The following is a 23,271-nucleotide window of genomic DNA, read 5'->3' as shown; positions in this document are numbered from 1 at the left end:
CACTAAAACCTGCATTGAAAATTTTTAGTGAGGTGTTGTGTAAACTCTTCTTGACTAGAAACTGATCAAGACCTGTTTGGCAAGTTTCTGATACTCGGGTAGCAGCTTTTACTTCAGCCTTTAAATTGTAGGACGTTGCAAGGTTCAAAATGGTCTCCCTATTTCCACTATTCATGAGGAAGTCAATATTGAAGTCACCACAGATTATCAGTTCACAATCCATTTTATTTACTTTATTTAGCAATGACTCCATTTTGTTTAAGAAAAGTTCAAAATTCCCGGATGGTGATCAGTAAACTGTAGCAATAACCAGGTTGAACTGAGTAATTTTTATAGCTGCAATTTCATAATCCTTTTTGACATTTGCCCTAGTTAAGTCAGGTAGTGTAATAAAATCTACATTATCCTTTGTGTAAGTTGCTACCCCACCGTGCTTGCTGTTTTTCCTGCAGTAGTAAGCAGCCAAGACAAGTTTGTTTATTTTCGTATTCTGGATTAATTCTGGGTTAAGCCAGTGCTCAGAAATGCATAACACTGAGATATCATTAAGTTCATGTGTTAATAGTACGTTAATTTCATCATCTTATTACGCAGGGATTGCACATTATGGTGATAAATTTCTAGTTCGGGCATATTCACGATTTGGTAATTGGGAATCATATTTACAGCATCCCATACCTCTAGTTTAAATTAGGAACATCAGCAGTGTTGTATTTTCGTTCTTGTTTCTTGTTTATTTTGTTTTCCTTGCTGTTGGAAGGATGTTAAGGAAGCTGATAAATTGTTCTATCCCTCACAAGTCTTTCTTTAATTATTTCACTAACACGATCACAAACAAATCTTTTCCCTTCATAGTTCAAATGCATTCCATGCTTCATGTGCAGATTTCGTTGCAGCTTGCTTATATCCAGTACATCATACTTAGTGTATTGAGAACACAGTTTCCTTATTTTAATGTTTGTTTTCCGAATTTCTTTGTTTACACATGAACTATAAATCAAATCGTGCCTATGAGGAAGTGTGGCAACTACAGTGTTTCTGCATTTATTAGCTTGTAAAAAATTCTGTAGCGTTTCCACACAAACCTCTGCATCAATTTGTGCCACATCGTTTGAACCCATTATACAGACGATAAAGTCATTTTCTTGCATTCATTTTGTCTGAGAGTTAATGTCTACAACATTTTTACATCCGGCTCCCGGTTTCACTACACTAGTCACTGCTATGTCGCGATTTTTCTCACGGAACATGCTGGATAGATTCCTGCCATGACTGTCTGTTAGTAATAGCACATTACTCTTTTTCCCTGATGATATGTTTGTTGTTGACATTATTTGAAAAAACGCTATTCATTTTCAGTTCACTGACTTTTTCAAGTTCACGAGCATTTGGAGAGTCGTTTTTACAGTCACTTGTTTGCAAAACATGATATTTGTTTTTTTCCAAAAATGTTACAGTTTTAGCAGACTTTGTTGTTCTTTTTGTAGTTGGAACACTATTTTTGTACGACACTTTTACCCACTCGGACGATATATTACTTTTGTCTTGCATCACTTCACTTAGTGTTGGCTTCGGTCGCAGATCCCAATTTTCTTTCTTGAGTGAGTCAATATCGCTTCTTAAGGAACTGATGATGAATTGTAAGCTAGCAATTCGTTCTTTTAGCGTTGTTATTTCAGTGTTACAATTCTTACAAACTCCCTTTTTAGCAGCATAGCTATAACTATTTCTCAAATTAGATTCACACACTTCTACACTCGCGGCCATCTGCTGCAAGCCTGTTATTGTGTTTCTGTCAGATTGCTCAGAATCCATTAGGTACAGATCTTTTTCACAGCAGAATTGCAAAACTTCCCTGTCCCATGCCAATTCTTTTCAGTCATGCTGAATGCAGCATTTATATTTTGAGGAACAAGTGATTTTACTTTACATTCACAGATTCATCACTGATCAAAGCACAACATTTACAAAATTCTACAAATCAACTGTAAACAGTCTTTTCTGAAGGTGAATATTTCCAAAACCCTCAGTGAAGGAATTCAAGAAGTGGTTGTTTGAATAAAATGTTACGACAAGTGAAAACAGATACATCCAATTAAAGCCTTTACATGATATTTCCATTTCTTTGACAACACTGTTTCCTTAAACTCCCACTGACTGCAGACTACTTCACCAATTTATGAGCTCCCATTGTTTTAGTAATAACAAATGACAGTTTTTAAACAACGGTACTGCTACATCTCAATAGCAACAGTTACTTTTTGTATTTAGAAACCTGACTCTTGTAGACTGGAACTTACAACAGGTTTCCTGCCTTTGTTATTTGAAACTGGGTCCCTGCCTTTATACAGATAGTTCTCTTCTGACTGAGCTATCTGTTGAATACCAGAGAAGGAAAGTTGCTACTCACCATATAGCGGAGATGCTGAGTCGTGATGGGTACAATAAAAAGATTCACACACTCTTAGCTTTCAGCCATTAAGGCCTTTGTCAGCAGTAGACACACACACACACACACACACACACACACACACACACAAAAGCAACTTGCACACATGTCTGCAGTCTCAAGAGAGCTGAAACTACACTCTCTGAGACTTTTCAGATTCAGCCAGTGGCTTTTCCTCACAAACCTGAACCACCTCCACTCGCTCAGCAAAATACTGCTACTATGCAATGCCCACTGTCTACACCTCACCACCCAAACCGAAATCCTGACACTCAAACACTTAGAAAAACATTCCAAACACCATCTCCACAAGTTATCTAGCCTGCTGCAACCCTACTCCTGCCTTAGGCCACCACTATCCATCCCCAATCCTATTCCCAGTGTTCCCTCTCCTCAACCCCTCATAACACCCAGGCCTTGCCTAGCTGACCTTTTCAACCTACCACATCCTTTAAAACCCCCCTCCAGCACCCCACAAAAACCAGAACCTTAACAATCCCAGAACACTGTTGTTAACCTCTCCACCAAAATCCTCAGCACCACAGAAGTTTCAGTCCTATCCAAAGCCTCACATTCAGCCCTACTCCCAGCTTCAATGTTGTTGGACTTGTGAAAGACTTACTCTCCTTCTCCTGCTCCCTACAGTGGAAACACTTCTTTGCCATCAGCTTCTCCAACCAAAGTCAGTCCAATCCTATCACTGAACCTTGCAGTCCCAATTCGTACCACCATCCAACCATGACTCTCTCACCCTCCCGCCTAACCATCCCCTGGTCATCTTCCAGGAACTCTTAACTTACAACCTGGCCTCACCATTCTCCCACAGATCCCTCTGTAAGAACAACAGCCTTTCAGCAGAAGAAAAGACTGCTCTACACAACCTAAAAACGAATCGTAATCTGATCATCCTCCCAGCAGACAAAGGTTCCGCCACTGTTGTGATGAACTGGAGTAGCTATCTGGCAAAGGGCCCCCGTCAGTTGTCCGACACCTCTACCTAAAAACTCTACCCGAGTGACCCATCCCATAAGTCCAACATAACCTCCAATCCCTGCTGAAATACTTAAGCCCTTCCCAGAACATCTCCCCCAAATCCACCTCCCTACTCACCCCAGCAACAGCATGCACACCCATCTTCTACATTCTCCACAAAATCCACAAACTTAACAATCCTGGGCATCACATTATGGCTTGTTACAGTGCCTCCACTGAAAGAATCTTGGCCCTTGTTGACCAACATTTACAACCAGTTGTCCAAAACCTAGCCTCCTTCATTAAAGATACCAACCACTTCCTGCATTGGCTCTCCACCATCCCCCCATCTTTACCTCCCAGGTCCCTACTCATCAGTGCAGATGCAACCTCCTTATTCACCAACATCCCTCATGCCCATGGCCTTGCCTTGATTGAACTACCTCTTCCAGTTCCCTGCAGAATCCAAACCCACTACTTCATTCCTCAAATACCTAACCAACTACATCCAAATCCATAGCTACTTCCCCTTTGAAGCGAAGTTCTACAAACAAATTTGTGGCACAGTCATGGTCAGCTGCATGGCACCCTCCTATGCCAGCCACTTTGTGGGACACCAAGAGGAAACATTCCTAGCTTCCCATTAACCCAAACCCCTCGTCTGGTTCAGTTTAACTGATAACATCTTTATAATCTGGACCCAAGGCCAGGACACCTTGTCCTCATTCCTCTCAACACCTTCTCTGCCATCCACTTCATCTGGTACTCCTCCACCCCCCATGCCACCTTCCTAGATCTCCTCCTCTGAGATGGCTCCATCCACACCTCAGTCCTCATTGAACCCACCGATCACCAGCAGTATCTACACTTTGAGAACTGCCACTCCTTCCACACCAAAAAGTCCCCCCACACAGCCTGCCCACTGGTGACAGATGCATGTGCAGTGATGAGAACTCCCTTGCCCAATATGCTGAAGGCCTCACAAAGACCTTCGCAGACTGTCAGTACCCCACAGACTTAATACACAAACACATCTTCCGTGCCATATCCCCAGACATACCTGATCCTCACATCCAACCCAAGAACTAATCACAAAGAAGTGCCTCCCTTGTCAATCATTACCAACCGGGACTGAAACAACTGAACCATGTCCTTCATCAAGGCAATGATTGTCTTATCATCATGTCCTGAAATGAGGGACATCCTACCTAAGATACTTCCATCCCCTCCCAAAGTGGTGTTCCACTACCCAGCCTAACTCCACACATTGTAGTCCATCCCTATGCCACTTCCACCCCAAGCTCCTGCCACATGGATCATACCCTTGTGGAAGACCATGATGCAAGACCTGCCCTAACCACCTACCCAGCACCTCCTACTCCAGTCCCATCACAAGCTTATCCTATTTTGGCAGAGGCCAAGCCACCTGTGAAAGCAGCCATGTTATACACCAATTCTGCTGCAACTACTGCAAAGCATTTTACAATGGTATTTCAAAACCAACCAGCTGTCGAACAGAATGAGTGGCCACCGCGAAATAGTAGCCAAAAATGAGATGGACCACCCACTGGGACAACATGCACCAGAGCACAACATTCAAGATTTCGATGGTTTCAGAAGCTGCGACACTGTCATGAATAAAAAAGTGACCCACATATACAATAAGTATTTCAATGGCTGTTTCACAATCCGTCCCATCTGGATTCTCCATACCACCTACGGCTTTCCTGAGTTGCCCACATGGGAGCTATCCTTACAGCTCATCCTTCACCCCAATAACCTCCCTGACCTAAACCTAAGGTAATTTGCTGTCCCCTATCCCACACCCAACAGTGTTTGTGCATGTGTGTGTGTGTGTGCATATAAGTATGTTTTTATGCACATACACACCATCTGCCATCCCAGTACGCCCACCGAATACATGTCAGCTTGTTCTGTGCTGCCATCTCATGCCCTAGTCCATGAAATGACATGCCCAGCCATCTGCCACCTCTCCCCTCTACCTGCAGCCCCAGTTGGCTAGCTGGCTAGCTGGCTAGGGGTGCAGGTAGAGGGGAGAGGTGGCAAACGGCTGGGCATGTGATTTCATGGATTAGGGCATGAGATAACAGCCCCCAAACCACCTCCCTGCCTCCCACCCTCTCCAGTCCTGACTTACCTGTCTACCTACCTACCTTTCACCTCAGTATACCTGCTGTGCACCAGGAAAGAGCTGGCAGTCGACTGAGCACAATGTGGGGGGCAGGCGTGTCCATGCATATGTGTGTGTGTGTGTGTGTGTGTGTGTGTGTGTGTGTGTGTGTGTGTGTGTCTATGTGGGTGTGGGTGTGTGTTTCTCGTACAAGCTTGAGAAAGGAATTACTTTCCAAAAGCTAGCAAAGCAAAGCTCTGTAACTTAAGTTTTTGTGTCTGTTGACTACGCAGTGCCTCTGCCTTTCATTAAGTCATCTCCTGTATTCCTAAATAATTCATTATTCTCAACTAGGACTTTCTGTGTATTATTTGCTAAGTAAAAAGATTTTCCTACTTTTGTTGACATTCCTTTCAATACCCATAGTCATTGATGCTGTCACCACCTGTGATCACTGATGCCTACCTCTTCTTTAACTGACTGAGAAACTTCAGTTCCGTCTGTTGCTAGGTGGCCTAAGAAGCTACCCTCACAGGTTGTTTCTCCAGCTGTATGCCCAAAGTAATTTTCAGACAAGAAGTTCAGAATAATGTCACACAAATTCCTGTCTCTGGCACCAGTTTTGATCCATTCATGGTCCCTTTCTACAGCTGGTAAACTGAAGTGTCTGCCTATCATAAAATGTTATTAATATAATTATTGAGTTGGTTATTTCTAATCACAGGATGCACATCAACTTTGCAGTCTGGAACTCTGTATTTTGATACTGATTTCCTGAGTATTTCATTTGTTGTATCCTCATCAGAAACTCTGACCACAATTTCTTCATTGTCATATGGACATTAGATTGGTTCTTGCTTTTTGCAAACACAGAATTCTAATTTGGTTACTAGATAAGTTTTTGTGTTCTTTTGTGCTAATATTTTGATTTTAATTATTTGTATGTCATTTTGCATTGGTTTAATCATTTGGTGGTATTTTGAGTTTACTGCACTTTATAATTCTGCCATTTCTATATGTAAACAGTCACGATGATGTGACCAAGGACAGTCATCATTTATGAATTTCAGTGTAATTTCTGTGCATTTTTCATGTAGCCAGAAATTACTCTTAAGATGGCTTTGATCACATGTTTTTTACAGTTCTTACAAGTCAAACTGTTGAATTTGACTTTCTGATTAAAGCCCTGTGTTACTGCACTGTTTCCTTAATCCATCTTACTTGATGTATTTCCCAGCTTACATGATATATTTCCTTTTGTTGCTGTGGGCATGTATATATGTCCTGCTACACCAATCCCTAGGACTTGTGGACATGTATATGGGCAGTACGTGAATTTTCCTTCAGTGCTATGGATGTCCGTATGTGTTCTAAGCCGCCAACCTCACACTGCTGCAGGCAATTGTCTTCCATATCTCGAGGAGGTGAAAATTAGGTTAGAAACAAAAATAAGACTAGAGCCTACCCTTCGAAGAACTAACCAGGCAAGAAATATACCTCTCATAGAACTGAATAATTCTTTAACTCTCCTGTATCATAATGTACAGGACTTAAGCAGTAAGCTATATGAGCTAGAGGTCCTTTTGAATGGTTCATTGAAGGAGATTTCTATTTTGTGTGTAACTGAACACTGGCTGCAAGAAATACAAAAATGTGCAGTCGGGAATTCAGACTCTCAGTTGGTAAGCAGCTTTTGCAAGGAAACATACAGAAGGGGTGGAACATGTATATATGTAAGAACAGATATTAAATCAAAGGAAATTAGGTTTAAAAATGTCTACTGTATTGAAAAAGATTTTGAATATTGTTTATGTGAAGTAATAGATAGTAAAATTATAATTGCATGTATATACAAGTCCACATCTGGCAATTTTGAATTGTTCTCCAAAAATTTGGAAAATTTTCTGAACTATCCAAATAGTCAAAATACAAAATTGTGTTTAGGGATTTAAATGTTAATTTCAAGGACAACTGTAACAAAGGGCAGAAACTTGTTAATCTACTAAAAACATGTGTGTAGAAGATACCACCAGATACAACAGCAAAAGCAAAAGTACTGTAGACCAAATATTCATTGACAAATCAAAATGGGGCTTTAAATCTGAGGTATTGGATACAGATTTCTCTGATTGTCAAGCAGTTAAATTGGCTTTAGAGAAATCTCATGAGAAAAGTGGCAACAGGTGATATATTGAGAGAAGATTAAGTAATGATGACAGCATTAGGGTCTTTAATCTAATGTTAAAAATGTAAACTGGGACATGGAAAGCAATAGTTCTGCATACATAAAAATCAAAAAATTCTTGTCAAATTATAAATACTGGTATGATATTTCATTCCCTCTGAAGAGACTGAAAAGAAACAAAAAATCAAATTCATGGTTAACAAGTGAAATCAAATAGTCATCAGAAAGTCTTAGAATGCTATATAAGTGTGCAAAGCAAAATACTATCTTGAAACCATATGTAAAGTGTTGTAGGAAAAAGTGCAGGGAAGCTATAGTTGGCTGCAAAAAAGAAGCATAATGATCCATATATGAAAAAGGGTAACAACAAAATGAAATCTATATGGAAAGTTATTAATAATCATATAGACAAACATGAAAATGCAACTAATAAAATCACCATCAAAAACAGAAATGAAATTGTTGATGATCCACTTCTGATAGCTAATATATTTAATGATAATTACATTAATGTAGCCCAAAACCTGATCACCACTAAATATAATCCAAAGACAGAGGTAAGAACTCCAATAAATGAAAGGACAACGTATCTATATCCCGTAACACCCAAGGAAGTACAAATGGCTATCAGCAAACTAAAGAGTAAAATGACACGTGGATTTGATGGTATCACTGACAAAATTATTAAATACAGTACTGGGCGGGGACTACTCAGGAGGACGTCGTTATCAGGAGAAAGCGTTCTATGGATCGGAGCGTGGTACGTCAGAGCCCTTAATCAGGCAGGTAGGTTCGAAAATTTAAAAAGAGAAATGGATAGGTTAAAGTTAGATATAGTGGGAATTAGTGAAGTTTGGTGGCAGGAGGAACAAGACTTCTGGTCAGGTGAATACAGGGTTATAAATACAAAATCAAATAGGGGTAATGCAGGAGTGCATTTAATAATGAATAAAAAAAATTGGAATCCAGGTAAGCTACTACAAACAGCATAGTGAACGCATTATTGTGGCCAAGATAGATACGAAGCCCACGCCTACTACAGTAGTACAAGTTTATATGCCAACTAACTCTGCAGATGATGAAAAAATTGATGAAATGTATAATGAGATAAAAGAAATTATTCAGATAGTGAACGGAGACAAAAATTTAATAGTCATGGATGACTGGAATTCGATAGTAGGAAAATGAAGAGAAGGAAATGTAGTAGGTGAACATGGACTGGGGGTAAGGAATGAAAGAGGAAGCCACATGGTAGAATTTTGCACAGAGCATGACTTAATCATAGCTAACACTTGGTTCAAGAATCATGAAAGAAGGTTGCATACATGGAAGAGGCCTGTAGATACTGGAAGGTTTCAGATAGATTATGTAATGGTAAGACAGAGATTTAGGAACCAGGTTTTAAATTGTAAGGCATTTCCAGGGACAGATGTGGACTCTGACCACAATCTATTGGTTATGAAGTGTAGATTAAAACTGAAGAAACTGCAAAAAGGTGGGAATTTAAGGAGATGGGACCTGGATAAACTGACAGAACCAGATGTTGTTGAGAGTTTCCCGAGAGAGCATTAGGGAATGATTGACAACAATGGGGGAAAGAAATACAGTAGAAGAAGAATGGGTAGTTTTGAGAGATGAAGTAGTGAAGGCACCAGAGTGTAACGGAACATATTAAAGACTTTACTTTACCGAAGTATGCGATACCCTCCAAATTCAACCAGTTTAACGAGTATTTATGATTATAGAAAAGTTATTGTGTATGTTAACAATGATTGCATAACATGTCTCCATAAACAGTCAGCCCATTAAATTATACTGAATAACTGACCAACACAAACGTTAATATCACTTGATCACTGATACAGCAAATGTCATCACGTAAAAACACTAAGTTTATCTTAAATAATTAATATGAAGTACGAAAAATAGTGGCCAACGTAGGTATTTTGGATCTCCTTAAATAAAAATCACCCAGTGAAACCTATTTGTTCACTAGGAGCGTTTTCACTCAGTGTTCACGTAATCAATCCTATTTTAGACGAAAACCAATGTAATTCTTAATAATTCATGTTATTTACTTATTTATGCAAATTAGAGAAGTCAATTGACAAACTTCTAAAAAATGGCCTTTTTGTAACAAAGAATTATTCTGTCAAGTCAGCAAATCTGTCTGTCATTTTAATAACATGTTAAATTATGTCACTCGATGCAAATTAATAACTTTTCTGCACAAATTATGATAACAGATGTACATGTGACTTACAAACTATATCTCTTTTTAGTAGTTCTTTGACAATGTTATCAATACAAGCAGCAAGAAGGGTTGGGGGCGCAGTTGGAATGTCACTTTGGTAAAGTGTGTTTGCGTGTTATTGTTTGACGTGGATAAACAATGCAAAGAACATGTAAAGGAAGTACTACTTTGTGTTGTGTCATGGTCTTTGGTGGACAGTGGAATTAAGATGGCCACCAGAGTAATAAATATTTGAAGTTTACATATTTGTGGTTTTGCTCGTTCTTTATCATCAAAAGCACATAAAAAACACGGGACCTCATGTTTTTAACCCTAGACAACCAGATTTAGAGCCAGCATCAGCATCGAGACACAGCAGTGATCCAACAAGCAGTAGCAGCGATTACCACAATGCATTTTAATGGTGCCAACCTAACATCAAGTGCTAACAAGCTCCGTAAATGGGAGCGAAATAGTGTGATTATAGCAATTAGCAATATCTACGACTAGGCGACCATTACAAGTAGGTAAAAAGACAATTGATAGTAGAAATCCTTGGGTTCAAGAAGATATATTGAATTTAATAGATGAAAGGATATAAAAAAGCAGTAAATGAAGCATGCAAAAAGGAATACAAACGTCCCAAAAATGAGATCGACAGGAAGTGCAAAATGGCTATGCAGGGATGGCTAGAGGACAGATGTAAGGATGTAGAGGCATATATCACTAGGGGTAAGATAGATACTGCCTACAGGAAAATTAGAGAGACCTTTGGAGAAAAGAGAACCACTTGTATGAATATCAAGAACTCAGATGGAAACTCAGTTGTAAGCAAAGAAGGGAAAGCAAAGAGGTGGAAGGAGTATATAGAGGGTCTATACAAGGGCGATGTACTTCAGGACAATATTATGGAAATGGAAGAGGATGTAGATGAAGATGAAATGGGAGATATGGTACTGTATGAAGAGCTTGACAGAGCACTGAAAGGCCTAAGTCGAAACAAGGCCCTGGGAGTAGAAAACATTCAATTAGATCTACTTATAGCCTTGGGAGAGCCAGCCCTGACAAAACTCTACCATCTGGTGAGCAAGATGTATGAGACAGGCGAAATACCCTCAGACTTCAAGAAGAATATAATAATTCCAATCCCAAAGAAAGCAGCTGTTGACAGATGTGAAAATTACTGAACTATCAGTTTAATAACTCACAGCTGCAAAATATTTACAGGAATTCTTTACAAATGAATGGAAAAACTGGTAGAAGGCAAATTCTGGGAAGATCAGATTTTATTTCGTAGTAATGTTGGAACACGTGAGGCAATACTGACCATACAACTTGTCTTAGAAAATAGATTAAGGAAAGGCAAACCTATGTTTCCAGCATTTGTAAACTTAGGCAAAGCTTTTCACAATGTTGACTGGAACACTTTCTTTCAGATCCTGAAGGTGGCAGGGGTAAAATACAGGGAGCAAAAGGCTTTTTACAATTTGTACAGAAATCAGATGGCAGTTATAAGAGTCGAGGGGCATGAAAGGGAAGCAGTGGTTGGGAAGGGAGTGTGACAGTATTGTAGCCCATCCCCGATGTTACTCAATCTGTATATTGAGCAAGCGGTAAAGGAAACAAAAGAGTAATTCAGATTAGGTATTAAAATCCATGGAGAAGAAATAAAAACTTGGAGGTTCGCCAATGACATTGTAATTCTGTCAGAGACGGCTAAGGACTTGGAAGAGCAGTTGAACAGAATGGACAGTGTCTTGAAAGGAGGACATAAGATGAACATCAACAAAAGTAAAACGAGGATAATGGAATGTAGTCGAATTAAGTCGGGTGATGCTGAGGGAATTAGATTAGGAAATGAGACACTTAAAGTAGTAAAGGAGTTTTGCTGTTTGGGGAGCAAAATAAGTGATGATGGTCAAAGTAGAGGGGATATAAAATGTAGACTGGTAATGGCAAGGAAAGTGTTTCTGAAGAAGAGAAATTTGTTAACATTGAGCATAGATTTAAGTGTCAGGAAGTCGTTTCTCAAAGTATTTGTATGGAGTGTAGCCATGTACAAAGTGAAACATGGACAATAAATAGTTTGGACAAGAAGAGAATAGAAGCTTTCGAAATGTGGTGCTGCAGAAGAATGCTGAAGATTCAATGGGTAGATCATATAATTAATGAGGAGATATTGAATAGGATTGGGGGGAAGAGAAGTTTGTGGCGCAACTTGACTAGAAGAAGGGATCGGCTGGTAGGACATGTTCTGAGGCATCAAGGGATCACAAATTTAGTACTGGAGGGCAGCGTGGAAGGTAAAAATTGTAGCGGGAGACCAAGAGATGAATACACATGTAGGTTGCAGTAAGTACTGGGAGGTTGCACAGGATAGAGTAGCAAGGAGAGCTGCATCAAACCAGTCTCTGGACTGGTTCTGCAGATAGGCTATGGATAGTACACCATGACTGTGACGACTCAGGGGAGGTAGAGTATATGCAGGTGCATAAGGCGGCATTCTGGATGCCAAGTTTGTCGACTTGTGAACACATGTCTGACAGCTCGTGCAATAATGCATTGAGCAGGGTGAAAAGCATAGCCAAGGAGGCGGAGAGTGAAGTCAAGATGAACTCGTGTGAGCACGGAACGGCAGAGCCAGATGTGTGGCGGAGTGCGGCAGCTTGCAGGTCTGGTGAAAGGTCGCAATGATGTAGAAAATCCGACCTGATCACAAGTTCATCCACATCAGCATTGTGGGAGGTCCAAGGGAAGGAGTGGATCAGTGATAGGTGAAATGACATCTTGATGGAACCATGGACCACAGTGGGAGAGTGATTGGCAGCTGTCAAGGCGAAAGTAATATGTGAAAGTGTGTCACAAGCGTGTTTTGCTGGGATAACGCTAACATTGGCACCAGTGTCGATGAGAAAGCGAATGCCTGATGAGATGTCTGTGGCATAGAGGCATCGCATATCTGAAGTGAGTGGTGCAACATCAGATGGTGGCACTTTGAAGGAATGTGGCAGGACATGGCACCTAAACGTGCCCGCAGATATTGTTCAGGTAGGCACAAGGTGCGTGGCAGTTGCGGGTAGTGTCCCCGTACGTAGCGTGGAACCGGCACAGAGGATAGGCTGGTAGGCGGGGTGGTGCGGAGTGGGAGGGTGCAACAGCTGACTGTGTTGGCGCCGGTAGCCGATTGGGCTGCTGCTAGGGCGAGGTCAGTGGCTGTCGGGAGGCCACAGGCAATACCTCCTGTAGGCTGCTAGGTGGCAGCTCCTGACTGGCAGCTGAGGCACCGTGGTGAGCTCACTGGCCTCTGCCGGCAGGGCATGAAACCTAAGGTGCAGGTGTGTCAGCTGAGAGTGATGGAGAGGTCATCCTTGACAGGTGTTGTTTTGATGAATGATAGTGTAAGGCCAGTTTGCCATGCATTAACAAACCTTAAGTGGGTTGGCGACATATGACAGTAGGCATTATGACCATCAACAATGTCCAAGTGTGAAGATGACTCACCAGGCAGACAAAATGGGCGTCATCATCTGAAATTTCGTGGTTGTCCAGTAGGTGATCCACTAAGGCAAACCAAGTCTTAGGGTTATCATTTTGCAAAGCAGGTAGCTTGAGAAACCTGCCCAGTAACACAAGTTGAGGCAACACCGGAAGTTCAGTTGCAGTGAATGGTGTGTCATCCGAGGTCTGCATGGGGCAGCAGGTGCATGCAACACAGGGTGTGGAGGGGGTGGGCGTAAAAGCCGGCACCGTGCGTTCAAACTGCAGGCCTGATGTAGAACACGGTGCTGTTGTTGCAACAGCGGGCAGAAGGTGCTTGCAGCGTAGCCATGAGGAGGGCTGATCCAGTAACCAACGCAGGCAGAATGGCTGGCACCACTACAAAAGCGAGCAGGAGGTGGTCATGGTGTAACCACGGTGAAATGCTTGAGGAAACTGGTGCAGTCAAGGCGACTGGCATTGGGGACATTGCTGCGACACTAGAGACATGTAAGAATGTGCTACATCGTGCATAGAAATGTTTGATTCACAGTTCTGGAACGTGGTCAGCACATCAAACTACCCCGAAGGAAACTGCGTGGATGAAGGATAAACTACAATGTCTTTAACTGGAAGATCATCTGTGATGTCGTTAGGTGGCGTGCACTGTCCGTGTTGTGGCTGTTGTTGTGCTGCCATGCTAGACATGACCATGTTGAGCTGGTTAAGATTAGGTGGTCACAGGTGTGGCTGGGTGTAAATAATTGTTCGCTTTTAACCAAACTCACATTAGGTACACTTGACAACTTGTGGTCGCAAGCACTGTTTATAAGGCACATGACACTTGCACCGAAAGACACTGGTAGCCCCATTGTGGCGGAAACAGTGTGGTCTGGCACTTGAAGGTTGCAAATGACGAAAATGAGCACAAAATAACTTGCTATGAGATGATGACAGTGTCGGGGTTACCAATGTGGTTATCACATATGGTTGGTAGGTAATAACACATACTAAGTATTGAATATGGATTTATTAATCACTAAGACAAAATGAACAAACATGGTGGAAGAACAAGTTGCGTGCCAAGAATGAGCTAGAATAAAGCAGTCCAAAGAAATAAGAGTCAAAGATAGGGCACTCTGCACCAGAGACGCCACATAAGGAACAAATGTAGGACTGATGTAGAATTCACATTATCGAATAGCGTCTGATTCCAATCGTCTGCTTTGACCCATGACATAAGGGCGTTGTCGTGTATGACGTCATTACGGCGCCTACTATGAGTTGGCTGTGTTTGTAGATGTTGTGTTTGGTGGTGCCCTCTGAGTGTGTGGGTGTGTGTATATATATATATATATATATAGGTCAGGGGAAGTGTCTGTTCGTGTAGTGTTTTTTGATTCATGTAGGTTTTTTTTATAGTGGTGTGTCTTTTTTTTACTGTTATATTTAGCTTGTACCCTCCCTAAAAACCCCAATGTCCCATGGCTGCTCCATTAATTTTATTGCATTTTTGGAGGAAGATGTTACTGTCTTATTTATACAGATTTTTGTGTTTGTTGCTGTGTGTATGTAGTGACATCACAGGCGCCATATGGGAGATGCTTAGAATAGCCATTTCTGCCATACTGATGACGTCATGGGTCAAAGCAGATGGGTGGAATCAGACACTTCTGTAATCCTGAATAGCCAAATTCTGCAAAAGACTCACATAAAATTTTTAGGATTATGGGTGGATTTGCATCTAAGATGGGAAAAACATGTAGAAATACTTAACAAAAAATGAAGCAAGTACTGTTACGTATTTAAGGGGACCACACCCTGCCTATCTAACCCATGTCAATTTAGGCAAGTATTTGACCAATTTCTGAAAAAAACTATTTGATGCAGGACCTTGATATTTTTACTGTATGTTACATGATGCTAATAGAGTCAACTGTACTAAAATATACTTTATCCATTTTATTGTTTAAAAAAATACTATTTTAAATTTATTAACAAAAAATATTTAATTTTTTCTGCAGAAAACTTCCTAAAAGGGGAATATTAATGAATGTAGTACCAGAGGTGGCTTTTTATGTTATGCAGAGTCTCTGAAAATTTCATTCATTTACCTATGATAGTTTCTGATATAATGGGGCACATGTACTGAAAATTTTAGTTTTGCGGGAAATTGACTTTAAAGAAAAAACTTTTGAAATTTGTTACTTACAGTTAATTAAAACTGTCCTGCTGCATATGATGGCCGTTCTTTGGCCTCTAACAGGTCTTCCAGCTTCTTTTTCATGTTCCTGTATGTTTGTCTTGCTTTCTTGGCCATATTCAGATGCTGACCTGTCTGCATTGGCTATCCTCATTATATCGCAGTGTTGCAGCCCAGTGATCATATTTTCACCAGGATTAATTCCCAGCTTTTTCAGTACCCAACACTTTCCAATATTACCAGAAATGAATGTAATAACAGCATCATGAACTCCTGGTTTCATTGTATGCATGCCTACAAATACAGTTTTAGGAAGGCGGTTCCAAATTATGCTGTTGAAACATTCATTTGGGTTCTGTGTCTCCCCATGCAGACATTTTCTTAGAAGGTCAGTATGAGCCAAGTCCCTGAAAATAGGTTTAATTGCTGTAATAACCGCAGCAGGAAAAGAATGCTGGCGAGAATAAGATTCTCCAGGTGCCTGAGCCCTATTGTATTTGCACCACGAATTTTCTCCTGATGGACACAATCCATAACGTGACTTATCATCAGTAGAGGACTTATGGAGGAATATGGCCCAAACATCTCTCTTCATTGTCTCCAGATTTTCTTTATTTCTCCTAATTGCCTGCCCATAGTATACCTGAAAGTTTTCTATTTCAGTTTTAGTTAACAGACCCTGTCAGGTCAACAATAATTCCATCTTCTAATTTTTTTCCTCTCATATCAACAGTTAGTTTTCTCAGCCTTGTTCCCTTTTTTTTTTTAAACATTGCCTGCACATTCTATTTTGCTAATAATGGCACCTCCATATGGCTTAGAGTTCACCGCTTTTTTGTATGCCTTACTGTCACCATCGCCCAAATACGTGGTGTACCATATGCCTCTTGTTTCTACGGAGCGATGAAATATTTGTTGTACTCCATGAACTTCCATACCACCACTTGTTCCTCTAAAATTAGCCACACAGTTGTGTTCTTTATGTTCAATGACTTTACAACATTTGGAATATTTAGACATTATCTCTGCATCTAACACTTTACCGGTGTCTACACTCATGGCAGTCACTACTCCATTCAGAGAAGTATGTAAGTATGTCCTCTTTTCTGCCAACTTCCATCAAGTGCAACTGCAATATCCGAATATCCATCATTTTCTTCCACTGCTTCCCTAGCAGCCAGTTTCATGCTTTCCTCACTGACCTCACATACAGTTTTCTCTAATATTGCAGTTAGTTTTTCAAATTTATTTGGTGGTTGATGTAAGTTCATCACTGAACAAAATGTTCTCCATGCAGCCATGCCCTTACCAATAGATCGTAAGGCTTAAACTAATCTAGTATTGATTTCATAAGGGCCACTTGCATCTGGTTTTGAAGAACTCATAAATTAAATTCTAAGCAATTGCTAGGTCTTTCCTCCCACTGGCACTCTAACAAATTTTCACACTCTGTGACTGACCACACTGTCTACTTTGTACAAATAAATAAATTAGATCTGATAATATTCTCAAATTTATAATAATGTTACTGCACCCCTTGTCACTTACAGTAAATTCGTTGTCAGTCTCTTGAAATGGTGAGAACTTCTTTGATGATGCACTTGTTGAAGAATTACAATTAGAAACATCGTTTCCAGGTGACATAACCTCTTGTACAAAAAGCTTTCTAAATTTGTTTCCTCTAAATTGTCGTTTCTTGAAAATGCCTTTACATTTTGGCATCTTCAATAAACTCAACAATACACACATAAACAAGCACTGCAAATGTAAGTATAGCAACTACTCACAATCACACTTGAACTAAACTAACCACATGTTTGAAAGCGTGTTGTTTACAAACACAGAGATCAAGCATATAGTAGAAATGACATGACCCTTGGTAACCAAAAGGTACCAGAGTAATATTACTCATAAGCAACAAAATACTAACAAGTGGTACACCCCGCAATTAACAAACTCAGAATACTACTGATGATTATGAAAGACAAATCTCATAACAGTGATAGGGACAAGGAAAATTACACTAAAATGAGAAACCTTTACAGATTAGAAATAAAAAATGCTAAGTGCTGTGCAAATGATGAATATATTTTAAATTCTAAAATTAAATGTAAAGCTGCCTGGACTGTCATTAAATGGAAATTAATAAAACCAATAAAGAAAGGAGTATCCCTATTGACTGCAATATTCTCAATGAATATTTTGTAAATAGCATCACCACCCCACCCATCAATTCTGCCTCTGATGCAGAGGCATTGCTCACTTGTGCAAAACAGACAAGAAGTGAGAAGATCACTTGGACCCGAATCACATTAAATGATATTCATAAGTCAATAAACATATTAAGTAATTCCAAAACAGAAGATTATTATGGACTCAATAATCTCATCATTAAATGTATAGCAAAAGAAATTGAAATGCCACTTCTCTCACTATCAAACAGAGTACTTGATGAAGGAATATTCCTCGACCGTCTTAATCTCACAGTTACATTGCCTTTGTATAAAAACGGTGAAAGAAACCTCCCAAATAACTACAGACCCATTTCAATAGTACCAATCATAGCCATGTTAGAAAATTGTGTGCATAAGGAGATATACAGGTATTTTGAAACCAACAAAATTTTAAATGAACAACAGTTTGGCTTCAGGTCACACCTATCAACTGTAAAAGCAGTAGAAGCTTTGGTGAGCAATGTTTATGAAGGGTATGAAAAAAAGGTATCAATGTCTGGAACACTTATTGACCTAAGTAAAGCATTTGACTTGGTGTCACATGACATTCTCATCAAAAAGTTAAAATACTATGGCATTGAAGATGATACACTCCGTCTATTCAAATCTTATCTAAGCAATAGGTTACAACTTGAATATGCAAATAAGCAGAGGTCAGAAATACTCGCTATAGAAAGAGGAATACCCCAAGGCTCTGTTCTTGGACCTTTTCTGTTCATTGTCTATGTTAATGACTTCTTAAATTACATACCGTGTAAGAACATAATACATGCTGACGATATGACATTAATAAGTACAGGAGAGAACTTACAGAGTGTACTGGACAAAAATAGAGAAATGATGCAAATGGTTAATTACTGGTGTCAGGCTAACCAGCTGTGCATAAATCAAACAAAAACAGAAGAAATAATATTTAATCTCAACATAACTAAAAATGAAAACAAAACAGTGAAATTACTTGGACTAATCATAGACCAAAAGCTCTCATGGGAAGGACACACCAATTATCTATGTAGTAAACTAGCATGAGTACTTTTCTTATTGTATAAATTAAGAAACAGTGTGAGCAAGCAATTGCTACTTCACTCATACTATGCTTTTTTTCATTCCCAACTGGGTAACTCCCTAGGGGCTGAATGTATTTTCAGATGGCAGTAGAAAGCCATCAGGTGCATTGAAGGGTTAGCACCCAGAGAGTCCTGCAGAAATTATTTTAAATCTCTTGGCATAATGACAGTGCCAAGCATGTACATATATAACTGTTTAATATATGCCAGAGAAAATCTGAAAAAATTGAGCATGAGATGTAATGTGCATGCACACAGTACAAGAAACAGTCACCTGCTGGACTTGCCTTCCACAAGACTTGCTGTAGTCCATAATAACTATAAGTACTTAAGCATAAAATTTTTCAATAAGTTACCATGCTCAGCTCATACAGTACCACTAAATAAATATAAGAATACATTGCAAACCTGGCTAAAAAACAACGATTTTCTACACAACTGAAGAATTCTTAGAAACTCATCATCAAAATATATGTTTTACCTAAGTTATGAAGAAAATGTTTTGATATTATATAAGCTAGTTATTTACTGTGATTCTTTTCTTATGTGTGTATTTAATTACTGTATAAAACATTGTTTTACATAATGCTGAAGAAAAGGCCTTTAGTTCCTTTCCTCCACTTTCTGTAACTATTTGAATCTCATACTGAAACTAAAACCCTCTGTAAACTTTGACGAAGCCAATTGTATGAAAAATACTGAAAGGCTAATAAAAATATTCCGTTCTAAAAATATTCTATTCTATTATATTCTATTCTAAAGAATACCGACCGTATCATTCCAAGGATAGCCAACACACTCAGGAGTACAAAAAAAAAAAAAAAAAAATCCCTAATGCACAATGTAGGGGATATAAAGATCTAAAATATATGTAGAAAAGTGGGTGACAGAAAAGTGGGCATGGTACATAAACACATGTGGTAGGAAAACGCTCGAAAAAAAATTTTTTTTTTTTCAGCAAGATCCTTTACAGAGTACTTGAATAAAACCTTAATCTATCGAAATATGATGAAAACCAAAAATCGATTTTTTTCAACCTGAACCGCAATGTGGTCACCTTAAGAGCGCTTAAAGCTTTGCTGCAACACTGAAACACTGTTAAGTGTTTATTATGCATACATGCATAGTCTGCTGAAGTATGGTAATGTGTTCTGGGGAAATACCTCTTTTGCAAAGCAGTCTTTTAAGCTCTAAAATAAAGCTGTAAGATTAATAAGTATTGTTGCTTACAGAATGCCATGTAGAGGTATCTTTAAGGAATTAAAAATCATGACCTTACAATTTATATTTATATTTGAAAGCATCTGCTTCATTAAAAACCATAAAGTTTCAGCTTTGAATAGTGAGATCCACAATTATCAAACAAGGAACAGGGATGACCATCATAAGGATGTGCACACAAAATCAATATATCAGGACAGTGCTGTTTACAAACCAAAAAATCTGTACAGTGCATTGCCAGATAGCATAAAAAAATTAACCAAACATTAATACATTCAAAAAAGAACAAACAAAAAAATCTGCTAATAAGCAATAGCTTCTACAGCATTAATGAATACCTGAAATTTTACTCAACTCTGTAGGTCTGGTTCATAACTCTCTAAACAAAAATTCATAATTATCAACCATTACTAGATAAGACTGAACTTCTTTCATCCATGTGTGGATCTCATTATGGACCTAGCTTTTGTGCCATATGTTACTATGCCCAGTTAACTAAAGTGCTGATATTTAATAATTTTAGTAAAATCCAGGGGGTTTCACTAGCTTTTATTCTGTCTGTATGTACATATGTAATTTTATAATCCAACTAAGCAAAATAATGATTTTGTTATAAAGATGTGTTGATACCAATGGCAAGATTTTACACATGATGTAAATATGTAATATTTTATACTTTCTGTACTTAAACTAGTCCAACATCATGAATGTGATAGTATGGGCACTAAATAAATCAATAAATGAAATAAATAGATGAATAAAATGTAAAGAATTGCATGATATCATTCGCAGGAAACCTTGTTTCGATATCTGGAATCATTTATGAGATTGTTATAACCACCTGATTCCTGCTGCACTAGGATGTGAATGGGTGCGCCGCACTCAACCACCCCTTGGATATAAAACCAAATACTCAGGAACAAAATGAGATATCCTTTTGTTCTTAGTTTTAAATAAAATTTTGATGTCATATCTAATTTAACTTTGTGCAATCTATTAGCTCAAATCAACCATATCCAAAGTTTATGCAATGCATTTTTAGCTCTGTGAACTCCTTATAATTTTGTGCAATGTCTTACATAATTTGATGCAGTGCAGTAAGTATGAAAATAACAAAGGGAAAGTTAGTTCTTTGTTGAGTGAAGATGTCAGACTGTAAAATGTGCAAAAATCAATTTTTGTTACCTAATAGTTTTCAACAAACTAGATGATAAGTACTTCATATTAGTCAGAGTGCCATCTCTCAACAGAGGCACCAGAATTTGGCGAGCAGTACAGTTGTAAAAAAAAGCAGCCTCAACGTGGAATGCAAAGAGCTCACCCATAGCAGTGAAAGGCTTAATTATTCTAACTGGCAATAGTGTTCCAAGTTAAGTAAAATCAGAGCTTCTGTTGTTAATGCTGTCTTTCACACAGCTGTCGGTTATTCCATAATCTATTCTACTAAGCTTGACTCTGTTACTCTCGTGTCAGAGCTTATCATATTTGTGATATTACATGAATTTAATGTATTATCAGCTTCATGCGAGTTGTGTTCCGAGAGTTTGCATCAATATTAAAGTCTCTGTTTATACTCAGGTCAGAATAATTATTCATAGCCTGTTCTTACACAGAGATCAACACCTACTTTGTTAAAGAGATAAATATTTTTATTGTACTATATTACTTACATTGCCACTTATAATTTCCTAAGCTGTTTTGAATTCTAAGAGTAAGTCTTGTTACAGTCTAATAATTTCTTTTTAATATTAGTTTATGATAATTTTTAACTAACACAGAAATTTAAAATTATTAATTTGTTTGCAGATATATTAACGCCAAACAGGAAGAAGGAGGCAGACTGAATCTATTGTATTCAACTCCAGCCTGTTACCTGAAAGCCTTAAATGATGCCAACATTACATGGACTGTTAAAGAGGATGACTTCTTTCCCTATGCAAGTGATGAGCACTCTTACTGGACGGGCTATTTTGTTTCTCGTACAACAAGCAAATACTTTGAAAGGCAGGCAAACAACTTTCTTCAGGTACTTATTCACATCAAAGTATTACATAATTTCATTGTTAGGCTTTCAAAAATGAGACTTCAGTGAGTAATTACTGTAACAAGTAGGTAGTTCTGTTGCTGCTAGAAGATACATTAACCTTTAATTTACAGTCTGTAGTTTAAATAAGAAAGGACAGATCTGCAAGAAGTGCTGTAAAATAAAAATCAACAAAGTATTTATTTACCAGATGCCAGTCCATTTACTGGATGCACACAGTATCTTGGCCCCTTTGTGATTGGTAGAAATAATTCTGTTTGCCACCTTTGCTACAGAACATATTGTTAACCGTAGCCATTATTGACTCATGTGCGGTGTTTTTCATGGTGGGTGATGATAGTTATTTACAAAAATGAGCAAAGACACTGGTCCTTCTAGAGTTGGGCCAGCCATGGTGTGCCAAACTTCACGTGTGCAGAGTGTGTGCACTGCTCATTTCTTCCTGGTGGTACCCGGTACAGTGCGACATTCCACTTTGTATTGCGATGTGGCATTTTTTGGTTGACACAGCTGTCTTCATTTCAGCAGAATCATGGTATCAGCACTATTTGTACTTCACTATTTGTCCATGATATGAAGGATGTTCACAGGTCCAGTACCTGTTTGCACAAAAAGGGACAGTTTAGTGATCTATCGCCACAAGCCTGTAAAAATGAATGGGAATAACAGAAGAGACAGATGAGAATTCTCAACATATATTAATCACTCATATAAGTGACAAGTACACCAAATTTGCTATGAAATGACATGACAATACTATGCCAAAAGAATTTAAAGATTTGTTTGTCAATGAAAGAGCAAACACTGATTTACAGATGGGCTTCATTATTTTGTGTATCAAAAGCACTTTGTGCTAAATTTGCAGGCATGGTGCATGTGTAGAAATTGGTGGTACAAACAGTAAAATTTCTGAAGTTCCACAAAGGGAGCCAGTTGCAACAGTTTTCAGTGGAACTGAATGAAGAGTATGGAAACTTTATATATTACTGCAAAGTGTGTTGGAATGATTTTTTGATTTAAAATTCACTGTTGTTGAATATATGAAGGAAAAAGGA

At 38.8% G+C, this 23,271-nt stretch overlaps 1 protein-coding gene across 1 annotated transcript in view; it reads left to right on the top strand.

Moving 5' to 3' along the window:
- LOC124598929 (lysosomal alpha-mannosidase-like) overlaps positions 1–23,271 on the top strand; it is a 258,417-nt gene that overhangs the window by 138,111 nt on the left and 97,035 nt on the right. The window contains exon 8 of the mRNA XM_047136036.1: positions 21,979–22,198. Within this exon, the coding sequence (XP_046991992.1) occupies positions 21,979–22,198 (220 nt within the window). The remainder of the gene's footprint in view (positions 1–21,978; positions 22,199–23,271) is intronic.

This window comes from Schistocerca americana, chromosome 1 (assembly GCF_021461395.2).
Source record: "Schistocerca americana isolate TAMUIC-IGC-003095 chromosome 1, iqSchAmer2.1, whole genome shotgun sequence".
Lineage (NCBI taxonomy): Eukaryota > Metazoa > Arthropoda > Insecta > Orthoptera > Acrididae > Schistocerca > Schistocerca americana.
This window is presented reverse-complemented; position numbering and strand designations above follow the sequence as displayed.